The 12,444-nt window shown below is 43.1% G+C and overlaps 1 protein-coding gene across 3 annotated transcripts in view; it reads left to right on the top strand.

Moving 5' to 3' along the window:
* The window catches only part of DTD1 (D-aminoacyl-tRNA deacylase 1), a 205,554-nt gene that overhangs the window by 30,515 nt on the left and 162,595 nt on the right, over positions 1–12,444 (top strand). For all 3 annotated transcript variants that reach the window (XR_006703361.1, XM_045445432.1, XM_045445433.1), the window contains exon 4: positions 890–996. Coding sequence is in view for 2 of the 3 variants with exons in the window: in XM_045445432.1 (XP_045301388.1) it covers positions 890–996 (107 nt within the window). In the remaining variant the exon portion in view is untranslated. The remainder of the gene's footprint in view (positions 1–889; positions 997–12,444) is intronic.

Consider the following 12,444-nt stretch of genomic DNA (forward strand, 5'->3'; position numbering starts at 1 on the left):
AACAGTGAGGAAGCAGGACCTCCCTCCTCACCTTATCTTTTTCCTTTTCTATTTAATTTGTTTGAAAATTTTAAATTATGAAGCATGCAGAAAGTAGATACTAGTGTACTCACTACCCAGTTAGTCATATTTATCTGAGGTCTGTCTTTCTCAAATCCCACCATCCTCTGCCTTCTCTTCAGTATGAATGTGGCTCCTGTCCTGTGTTTGGCATTCACCTTTCCTGCTCACATTTTTTTGGAGATATATATACACACACACACACACACACACACACACACACACATATATATATATATGTAATATGTAATATATATGTAATATGTCATATGTATACATATATATGTAATGCGTATATATTATATATAATTTATTAATATTTATAATAAATAACTTAATTATTATTTAATTAAATAATGGATATGGCTGCCACACAGTATTCCACTGAGGAATTAAAGTAGAGTTTATGCATTTATCCCCCAATGAGGGGCAGATTGTGTCCACTTCTTCTGTTATAAACACTGCCATAATAAACACCCTTAAACATTCCTTTTGTGTAAGAGTTTCTGAGTAGACTCTTCAGGGGGGAATTCCAGACTTGTAGAGTTTCTTCAAGCACCACCATGCCCTCCAAAGTGGTTAAACCAGTTTACCTTCCCGCTATGTCCCCACCCTGGTGTTCTCAGATCTTTTCATTCTTGCCAAGTCAGTGGCACCCCTGCTGTTTAATTTTGCATTTCCCTCCCTATTTTTGGAGTTGATCACCTTTCCCCATGGTTACTGTCTAGTCGTACTCCTCCCGTTTCTGATCCCATTGATCTGGGTGGCTTTTTAGATAGGAGTAACCTGGGGCTTCCCTCTCTCATAACTGTTTGCATTGCTCTTTCAGATGGCAAGTTTGGTGCCTACATGCAAGTCCACATTCAGAATGATGGGCCTGTGACTGTAGAATTGGAGTCCCCAGCACCTGGCGCTGCTGCCTCTGACCCAAAGCAGGTAAGCCTGGACTCTCTTGGGTCTGTCTTCTGGCTTTGATTTCACTGGAATCCCTGGAGCAGTTCTCAGTCTGAGGTGGAGTAAGGACTTCACTGTAGTAACCTGATACCTATTTTAATGCATCCCTTCCCAAGAATGCATCCGTTTACACTGCATGTCCTTGGTGCTGTGGTAGGCTCGACAGCACTTCTCCCTTGACTTTGTGTTCCAGAGAACATGTCCTTTACAAGAGCCAAGCTCTTCCTCTGGGCTCCTTTCCCCGTGAGGTGCGTTGGTGCCTACACGCCACTGGGTGGCAGCAGAGTAGTGGCATAACTCCACTGAGTCCTGGACTGGCCTGTTCACCAGTTCGGAATGGTTTCTTGGAGTGGGTTTTGTCCCAGGTGTCGGTACATGTGTCACCTGAGGTTGTTTGTAAATCCTCATTTTTCTAAAGTACTGTCTCATCAGGATTTGCTGCCAGCTCTCTCTAAGCTTCAAGGAAAATTTTTAATTAAAATAGAGAAAGGAAATCTGTGATAGTTCTTGCAACCTGAATGGTTCTTATAGATGCTTAACACTTCTTAAGGCTTTAATTCATGTGCCCACTTAGCCTTCAAGTGGGCAGAGGAATGAGAACTGAAGGGACATTTCTTTCTTCCCCTTGTCTCTCCCTCCCTTGCTAGAAAGCTATGAAGTGGAATGATGCAGTAGGTGGGAGAAGTATTATATAAATTTAAAGCTGTATGTCACCTGTTTAAAGTTATAATGTTTTTTTCATTGGTATTTATTGAATAAAATACTTTTGAGATACTCTCTTCACAAGAATACAGTATGAGAAATGACAGAGTCCATAGTGTGAATCTTTTTTTTTTTATGTTTATTTATTTATTTTGAGAGAGAGAGAGTGCATGTGTGCACGCAAGTGGGGAAGGGGCAGAGAGAGAAAGGGAGAGAGAGAGAGTCCCCAGCAGGCTCTGCACTGTCTGTGGGGAACCTGATGTGGTGCTGGATACCACGAACCCTGAGATCATGACCTGAGCCGAAACCAAGAGTTGGACGCTTAACCAACTGAGCTACCATGGCCTGAATCTTCACAGACAGTATCTGAAACCTACATAGTCCCCAGTCCAGCCACTGGGACAGAGTACTAAGGCTCTGTAAGCCTTACAAAACAGTTTGTGTGAATTATTTTGTGCCTGTTTGCTAATAAATTCTTATCTTAAATATCAAAGACTGCGGAATGGCAGAAGTTGATCTGAGATTCGCCATTAGTATAACCTGATACTAGTCTATAGGAGAATAGCAGACTCTCATCCATTTTGGGTCCTTATTGTTATCAACCAAGAAGAACCTAATAGTTACGCAAAATCAAACTGGCTTGGGTCCGTTCACAGATTGCAGCTGATGGTCCTCTCAAATGCAGAAAACTAAAACTAAACTCCTGCCGCCCCACCATCAGAATGTTCCTTCTGTCTACCATTTATCTTGTCATCCAGGCCAAAATCTGGTGTCCTCCTAATTTCATCCCTGCCTCTCCCAATATAATTTCCCATATGCCAGTATTGCTCTCAGTTTTTTTTTTTTTTAATGTGTTAAGTAATTTAATCTTTATCATTGGGTATGTTGAGGAAGTTGCAGCACAAAGCTTAAGCAGCAGCTTAAGGTCACATGGCTGCTAAGAGGCAGAACTAGGATTCAAACCCAGTTTTAAAAATCAGAAAGCAGAAAATTATTGCCTAAAATCTGAGGTCACTGGACATTGTTTTTGAAGAGATATCTAGTAGTCTCTGAGTGCTTGCCACCTCCCAGCCTTTTTTGGAGAAAAATGTCTGTGGTTCCTGTGCATTGGGGGGGCCATGGTTTATTTTTAATTTTTATATTCTTATTCAGTGTATTTAAACTAAAAAAAAAAATAAGCAGTTTACCCATGAGTGATTTTTTAAAAATAGTTTAGCTGTTGTCTTTTTTTCTTAGGTCAAAGTTATAATTTTTAAGGGGAACATAACCGTTCTTTCTTGTTACTGATTCTTTGGATTGATAGAGAAGCAGGAACACGTCTGACGTGGTAGTGCTGGACTTCAGAGGTGATAATCAAGGTTCCTGGAATTACTGATAACATTAAAGAAAATCACAAATGAAAAATCTATGTGAAAATTTAAAATTTATTTTGGAATAATTTGAGATGTAAAGAAAAGTGTCACATTTCCCATGTATACTTTACCCAGCTTGCACTAATTTTACTGTCTTACATAATCATGTCCACTGATTGAACATTGAGATTAAAATTGATATAATACCATTAATTACACTACATACCTTATTTAAATTTCACTAGGTTTTTTTTCCCTCTAATGTCCTTTTTCTATTTCAGGGTGATGCCACATTGCACTTAATTGTCATTTCTCTTCTCTAATCTGGGACAGTTCCTTAGCCTTTCCTTGTCTTTCATAACCTTGACAATTTTTAAGAGTACTGGTATGCTAGGGGCGCCTGGGTGGCTCAGTTGGTTAAACGTCTGACTTCGGCTCAGGTCATGATCTCGCGGTCTGTGGGTTTGAGCCCCGCGTCGGGCTCTGTGCTGACAGCTCAGAGCCTGCAGCCTGCTTCAGATTCTGTGTCTTCCTCTGTCTCTGACCCTCCCCCGTTCATGCTCTGTCTCTCTCTGTCTCCAAAATAAATAAATGTTTCAAAAAAAAAAAAAAAAAAAAAAAAAAGAGTACTGGTATGCTGTTTGTAGAATATTCCTCAATTTGGGCTTTCTCTGTTTACATTGAGGTTATGTATTTGACAGGAATAGCAAATAGCACAAAAGTGATGTGCCCTTCTCAGTGCATCATAAGGAAGTACGAGACTGATTTGTCTTAGTATAGGTGATGTTACCCTTGATCATTGGGTTAAGATGAAGTCTACCAAGTTTCTTCACCCTACATGGAATATTAACCTTTTCCTCCTTGTCTGCTCTCTTGCTTGTTCATAGGAGATGGCTGTCTTTCTGCTTCACAGAGAAAGAAGCCACAGAGAAGAAGGGCAGAACTGCCCTTCTCAGTGCTGAGGCCAGTGCCTCTCCTAGGCCAGAACCAGCTCTGTAATTTGTGAGGCCTAGTGCAGAATGAAAGGGAGGGACCCCTTGTTAAAAAAAATAATAAAGAATTTCAGGATGGTGACAGCAGAGCATTAAGCCAAGGGTGGGCCTTTCTACATGTAAGGCCCCATGGGACTGCATAGGATGGGGCCAGACTAGTCTGGGCTGTGGCGCCTTCTCCAACCTCCTCCCTTCCCAGCAGCCTCCATTAAGCCCTTTGTCATCTTGTCCAGTCAGTGTGTCTCCCTCACTCATCCATCTGATTCCCTTGGCTTTTAAACCTTCCTGAATATTTCCAGTTGAGAAATGCCTCTATTTCCTTTCTTCTTGCTGCCTGCTCAGTGTATACTGTAACCTGCAGAGGCCCCCGCCAAGGCCCCCACCAAGGCCCCCTGAGCTCCACATTGTCTGATTCGGGGCTGGCAGGCCCTGATGACATGACCACTCAGCAGCTCTTGCCACTGTGGCCCGCTTGCCCCTGGACATGGTCTTGAACCTTATTTTCTCGGGCACCATTCTCTCCTGGTTTTCCTCTTGCCTTTGGCTACTCTCTCTGGTTTGGTTTGATTGCTGTTTTGTAGTTATGATTTATTATTCTGCTTTAACTCTATTTGAAGAAAATTTTCAGTCAAGCTTTTTTTTTTCATTCTAAATGTCAGACGCCCTCCCACCTTTTTCAAATATTTTATTTTTAAGTAATCTCTGCATGTAATGTGCCGCTTGAACTCACAACCCTAAGACCAAGAGTCTCATGCTCCACTGATTAGCCAGCCAGGTGCCCCAGAAAGTCTTTTATTTTAGTTATTTCTGAGGCTGTCTTTTAGGAGCTTTCTTTTCAAACGCATGAATTGTGCTCTATCAATTTCGTTTGTTTTACTAGTTAACTGGCCTGGGAGTCTCAGACCCTGCAACAGTGCGCAGATCTGTGTTTTTCACTCTCCAGTAGGTGGTGGCAAGTAGGCATGGAGGGCTGTTGTGATGGTGGATGCCGGCCTTTGCCTATGGTCTGTCTCTGCCTTTCCATTCTCAGTAAGATGGGGGTTCCTCTTTGGGCACATAGCTAGTTTGCTTTTGTGTTGGTAGGAATACTGCAGCCAAATTCTTTTCACTGATAGATAAGTATGACTTTCTATTCTGAGCTTTTAATTCTGTTTTATTTTCTCAGTATAACCCAGCTAGTAGTGAAAACTACATACATTGTAGAGAAATGGTTATTTTTCTATTTTTAAATACAGGTTCTTTAAACCATCTGAACAGATGTGCAGTGTGTGTGTGTGTGTGTGTGTGTGTGTGTGTGTGTGTATTTATGCATCAAGTGTCATTTTAGTACATGAGAGTGTACTGGGTACTTGAGGGAGAGAAAGAAGTGCTGTGACCTAGTTCCTGCTCCTGGTGGTAGATCTAGGGCAATATAAATCTGGAAGGTTAATAACAGAGAGAGGGATAAAGAGTAGTTATATGGCAGAGTAGGCTGTGTCACAAGACCATCATGTCATGCTTCTCCTGGAAGCCCTTCAGTGCCTTCCAGATGCATTTAGATTACAATCTAAGTTCCCTCCTGTCACTTACCATGGCCTGAATGCCCAGACTTCTGTGGCTCTGCCTGCCCTGCTCCGCTGCCATCTGCCTCTGAGTCCCTATGCTTTACCTATTGTCACTGCCTCTCCGTTCTGAGAACAGATTGAGCTCTTTGCTACCTTTGGCTCTTGTCTCAATGTCAGTGTCTCCTCCTTCCTCAGAAGTGATCCTCTGACCCCCTCAATCCCAAGTAAGCCCCTGCTGGCTACTCTCTCACGGTGCTCTGATGATTAATTTCATAGCACTTGGCCTCCTATTATTATCTGCTTGTTTCCTTGTTCCTTATCTGTCTACCCCACTCCTAAAACTCAGGCTCCCTTGTTCTTGTTCACTGCCATGTCCTGGAAGCTGAGCCTGGGGTGTGTCATGGGCTGGGTGAGCTGTGCTGTCTGCGAATGTCCTAGGTTCTCAGAAGGCCAATGCCACTGCTCTTGCAGTCAAGTTGGGCAGGCCTCCCAGAGGATTGGAGGTTTCCACTGACCTTTAAGGACCCTGAGGGGAGGAGGCATTCTTGGTTATTGTTTCCAAACTTGCACTTCAGTTAGAGGTAGATTATTTCCATGAGTGCCAGAGCTCTATGGGTGATGCAGCTACTTATTGCTAGCGAAGCCTGGGCTGGTGCAGGTGACTAGTGGTTTGCCTGCCTTAACTAGATCTCTGCTTGCTTTTGGAACGGGCCCTGCAGCTTCTGCCTGCTTTCCTGTGGTTACATTGGCAGCACGCCCCATGCGTTTATAAGTTGCTGTGTGGGTCCCACGGTATGTTCTGACTGTGAGAAGAAGTTGGAAGAAGAGCCTTATGTGGCTCTGAAAGAGGTATTTCCAAAAGGAACAGGGCATGGAAGCAGTAGCAGAACCACCAGACGGAAGTTCTTTTCCTTGTTGCATTCTTGCAGAACAACATGATTCTAGTAGGAACATGCTGATGATTACCTAGAAAAGATCGCTAGAGCATGAATTCTTCCATGGGTGGCTAGATATTGGGAGATTTCAGCCCCCTACTGAGCCATTCCTGGTGGTAGAAGGTTATTTCTGCTCTTGTTTTAATTAAATACCCTTCCCCTTAAGTGGGGGATGTTTGCCTGGGTCTCATGTAGATGGGGTTGCATGTATATGTGAGCAGATGGGAAGGTGTATTTTGTAATTAAGGAGCTCTTCCTTGAGGCCCAGAGCCCACCTAGTTCGTAGTGTTGCCATTAATTATTTATATTCTCATTTATTTAGTGTGCTTGAAACCCTCACTTAATTGAAATACTAGAAAGGTGAAAAAAATGAACTTTGAAATACACATCTTTGAATTAGCTCACGTGTGTATTGACACATTGCTGGGGTAAAGTTGGCCAGTGAAAAATGGTACCAGCGCTTTTAATTTTCTGCTTGTCTGAATATCACCATCATTTCATATATAACTTTCTCCAAAGACATGTTTTATCAACAAGTATCCATCCCCACGCCTGGGAACCTTGGAATGCCTAGCTTCAGACATGCATGGCTTCTGTGGGATCAGAAAGAAATATGTAGGGTAGAGAGGTGGGTGGGGCAAAGAGCTCCATTTGGTTTTATTGGTACTTTTTATTGGTACTTCCGGAGACGAGGTACCCTTTTTAGTAGTACATGCTATGGAAGCCAGAAGGTGAAATGGCGGACAGACTAGGACACAGGTGGCCGCCTGTCGCAGGTGCAGAGAGGCGGGCTCTTCATTCCTGCATGTTCCACTTTGAGGTTCAAATCTAATGAGAATTATTTTGACTATAAGACAGAATTATGTTGATGTCCGTAAGTCTGTTTTCATAGAAAAAATTTTATTTAATGTAGGTTTCTCTTTTTTTATTCTTTTTTTAAGGCTTGAATTCCCAGTTTCTATTGGTTTCCTCTCAATTTTTGCATGACCTGAACCAGGCTTACCTTGTTGACTTGCCACAGGAGTGTGCTTCCAAGTCTGGTTGCCAAAGTGGTACCCAGATCCTGTCATTTATTCCAGTTGTTAGTTCATTTTGTCACATTGATTTATCAAACAGATGTTGACAAGAGTCCTGCTTTGTTTATACAGAACTGTTGCTAAAACAGAAGCAGAAACTTAGCCAGAGCTTCTTCATTACAGAGTTTTTGTTGTTGCTGTTGTTCATCTTTGTCACAGTATCATGGTGGGCGTGCTGGTGACCCAGAGTCCTGGGACTTCACCTGCCTCACAGAAGGCTCCCAACAGGACAGGGCTGGCACTTTGCCAGATCTCTTGGGCTACAAAGATCGCTCTTGATTTTCTTTCAGTGTGAACACTCACTTTGCTGAATTAGGAAAGCAGCATAACCCTCTGGGGAGAGAGTTGGGTGTGGAGGCTGGGTGGGTTCTTGACCTCCCTCAGCCCTGCCCTTTGCTCACCAGCAGTCACAATCTCTACTGAGTCCATCAGTATGTGTGTGTGGGTGCCCTGCCCTGGGCGTGCAGACAGAAAGGTTGGGAGCCTTGAAGATGTTTCCAAGAAGGCTGGCTTCTTCCTAGTTGGGGAGCTGCAAGGGGTTGCTTTTGTCTTTAATTTGTTTCCGTATAGATGATTGTCCTGAGTTGGTACACCGTAGAATTAAGAAGAGGCCTTTCCAGGGCACCTGGGTGGCTCAGTCGGTTAAGCATCTGACTCTTGGTTTCTGCTCAGGTCATGGTCTCATGGTTTGACAGATCGAGCCCTGTGTTGGGCTCTGCAGTGACAGCATGAAGAATGCTTGGGATTTTCTTTCTCTCTCCCTCTCTCTCTGCCCCTACCCTGCTCGCTGTCTCTGTCTCTCGAGATAAATAAATAAACTTAAAAAAAAAAAAAAAAAAAAGGCCTTTCCAAGAGGTATATGACTGTGTCTCTGCTTGAGGGTTCATTGATTAATCGATTGGCCTTCATCTTATCTTCTTATATTCATAACATGTGTTACTGAAATTACAAAAATTGAGTTTGTTCCCTCCTAGTGAAATATGGCTGGTAGGGGTGCCTATGTGGCTCAGTTAGTTAAGCATTTGACTCTTTCAAGAGGTGGGTTGTTTTTTTTTTTTAAGTTTATTTATTTATTTTGAGAGAGTGAACAGGGAGGGGCAGACAGAGAGTTAGAATCCCAAGCATGTTCCATGTGGACAGCACAGAGCCTGATGTGGGGCTTGAGCTCATGAACTGTGATGTTCAACCGACAGCCGGATATCCAGGTGCCCCAAGTGTTTGACTCTTGATCTCAGCTCAGGTTCAAGTCCCACGTTGGGCTCTGCACTGGGCATGAAGCCTACTTTAAAAAAGTATATATGGCTGGTAAACTAAAAACTATGAGCCTCTCCTTTTCTGTCTTTGACACATAAAACATTTGTAATCTTTAACTAGGTTAAACAACTCTCTTGGCAGTAATGTTTTAGTGCATTTGAAGTTTAAGGGCTTTATTTATTTGTTCCTGTGTATGTATTTTGGGAAGATTCTTAGTTATCTTAATCTTCTAATGTTATTTGTGGATGTGTTAAAAACACAAACTCCTTACCTTACTGACTTGACCTGCCAAAGATTAACTTTTCTTTTTCCCAAGGGGGGGAGGTAAAGTTTATCCTTCCATGGATTTATACTTTGAGCAACAGCAATACTTTAATTATACAGACTCAAGATTTTAATTGGGAATTTTTAGCTTTTTAGCTAATTTATTAGGAGGTTCATAGTCCTGGATAATTGTAGAAAAATGTTTGACAAATCAGTGGTGTTTCGTAGAAGGGCTTGTTCAAACATTCGCATTACTAATGGAGAGAAAAGAATGATGTGGAAGAGATAGAAATAAAAAATGGGCTTTCATCAGATTCTCAGAAGGCCCTAAAGAAATGAAGATACTGGCGGGCTGGGGGCTGTTGTGTGCAGGGATTCCACACTCTCTCTTTCCACCAAAGTCACTCGGGCTGGTAGTCGTGTTCTTCTGAGGGCTTCAAGCTGCACAGGGTGCATATTAAAATGCAGAGGCTTGGTACATCCTCCCTGCCCCCCCCCCCCCCTTTTCTGAACCAGAGTTCCTGGCATGTCTAGATGTGGAAGGCAGAAGAGTAGCATATTTATGTTTTTAACTAGTTCTTTGTGTGTTCTTCAAGTACACTGATGTTTGAGAACTACTGGACCAGAGGAAATTGAACATTGCCATTTTTATCTGCTCCAGGCATTGGTCTCTCTGGACCACCTGCCTCCCCCCACCACCCCCCTCAGCTGCAGTGTCTAAAAATACTTTACAACCTGTGTTCCTGCAGCTGCCAGGAAGCAAGATGGCTGGGCTTGATTATTGAAGTCACATATGAGGCAGCTCTTATTCATCAGTGTCCCCTCAGTTCCTCACTCCCCTACCCTCTGTACACACAGCGATGATGAAAATATTCCCAGAGCCTTCTTGACACAATTGCAAATGTGTCAGGGAAAAGCCGATAGAGAACAACAGCTCAGTACATTAGTGATGGATGATGGGCTTCTCTGCCGGGTGCCACTGAGGCATGTGCTGGTGGAATAACTTCTTTCTTAAGGCACACCCAATGTGTGGATTGCCCAGTGGCTTGATGAGCTTACCTCTTAAGAGTTTTGGTTTGAAAAGCAGTATATAGTTCTCTAGGTTTTTTGGGTATGAGGCATGGCTTACTCATTGGTTGATTTATTCATGGGACTTGAATAAAAACCCAGGGTGATCATCACCCAGGCCTTGGCTGGGAGAATTACAATTTAATGGAATGCATGAATGTTGAGGCTTTGTGGGCAGTTGGCTAATCATTTACTTTTAAACACAGGGGACATTGTTAGGGGTTCATATTTTATGATGTATTACTTGTTAAGTTCACGGTAAAAGCTTTTCACATTAAATTGTAGGATTAGTTTCCTGCAGATTGCTTACTATTTTTTGATTTTTTTTTTTTTTTCCTGCTTGTGTTCCTGGTCATCCACTTGAAATGAACTCCTTCCCTGTCTCCACCTGGTGCTGTCCCCCCACCGTCTTTTAAGGTCCATTTCAGATAGTGCTTCATTCATGATGCTTACCTCAGGGCCGATCTGAGCAGGCTCTTCCTGCCTTTGAATCCTCACTGCATGGTGTGGCACTGGTTGCATAGTGGTTAATGCTTTAAATAATGACCCATCCTTATTTATTTGTTAGTTTGTTTGCTTGTTTATTTATCCACCATGTGTCCATCCATCCATGTACCCATTCAGCTGTTCACTCACCTACCCCACCCACTCCTCCATCTGTGTAACAGATACTGATAGGGTGCCTGCTCTGCGCTGGCCTTGCATATTAAGTACAGTACTGAGCCGATGTTGTGCCCTCATGGAGCTTGCATTCTAGTGAGAAATACACAAAAACAAGCATAATTTAAAGTTGTGATTATATAAAGAAAACAGGGTGAGGTATAGAGAATACTGTTGGGGTCAGGACTACCTTAGGTATGAGGGCTAGGGAAGGAGGTGGAGCTGAGAGGGAGCCAGGCACATGAAGCCTGGGAGAAGAATGTGCTTGATGGAGGGGGCAGCAGATACAAAGCTCTGAGGTGATCAGTGGAAGAAAGCCCAGTGTGGCCGGGGCTTGGAGGGTGTCAGGGAGAGGGTAGGACAGTGAGGGCAGAACTGTGACCCAGGCCTAATGGTGCGAGGCCTTTTGGCCAAGGCAGTGAGCCAGATGGTTGTTGGAATTTGAGAGTATCTATCTGTGTGTGTTCGTGAAGGTGGCTGAGCTAGACTGTAGTGTAGCTGGAGAAGGGGCAGTGGGGAAAGCAGTTAGGAGCTCGTGCAACAGGTAGGTGAGAGGCGTTGAGAGAGTCTGGATGTACTCTGGATGCTTTTGACCATTCTGGTGTTCTGCCTTCCACAGTAAGACTTCTCTATAAGTGATTCATGTTTGAATTTCTTTTATACGAGGGTTTGAGCAGTAGGACATACTGTAAAGTCTAACCTCCCACAGTTCACTACTAGAAAGACCCCATTTCTGCCTCCAGTGGAGGACAGTGAGGGGATTCCGTGGCACAAGTTTCTTTGAGTTTCTAGGATGAGATCAGACATTTAGACATCAAGGGGTATGATACTCACCCCTGGTTCTGCGTGATCCTGGGGCACAGTCTGGACATAAAACCAGAACCTCTGTTTGATGATGTCAAACAACAGAAAAAGCATGTTTCAGGGATTTAGGTCCCCTTCTTCAAGTCAGCATGAAGCCACATGTTTCACTATCAGCCAGCTTTTCCCCAAATGCAAACAACTTTAATTATAAAAAGAAATCATAAAAAGCCCCAAAAACATTTATGTTGAATTTGATTTACATATGCTCATGTCGTCAGGACAATTTCTAAATCTAAGCGTTCAGAACTTGTTGAGGAAAAAAAGGATTTATTTTTGGAAAAGTATGTTTCCTGGTATTCATTGATCTTGGAAATTATGGAGGTAATTGTCAGGAGGGCGGCAGCAGCTCCAGAGGTAGAGTGGCAGTCCAGGGCTGGAGGGGGCTGCTGTGTCGGGTGGACGCCAGCATACTGCTTGCTGGTAGCAGGTCAAGGATTTCATAATCGCCTTTTCTGCCTGCTTTGTTCCACCATCTTACTTATTTTTGTCAATACAAAATGAAAAAGAATAGCACTTCTATTAAGATTCTTCACATTAAATGTATTCCTTTGACTACTCTCCATAAAATGTGAAGTCAATTTCTTTTTCTATTTTTAAGCATGAAAGTGGAGCCCAGAAGCCTCAATTTCTGTGCAGTGAAAAGATATGTTTGTGGCCTTGTTTCCATTCTGCCCTCCTCTGCTCGGGCAGGAGCAGGATGCCCACAGAATACCCCCAAG

The sequence above is a fragment of the Leopardus geoffroyi genome, chromosome A3 (assembly GCF_018350155.1).
Source record: "Leopardus geoffroyi isolate Oge1 chromosome A3, O.geoffroyi_Oge1_pat1.0, whole genome shotgun sequence".
NCBI classification, from domain to species: Eukaryota; Metazoa; Chordata; class Mammalia; order Carnivora; family Felidae; genus Leopardus; species Leopardus geoffroyi.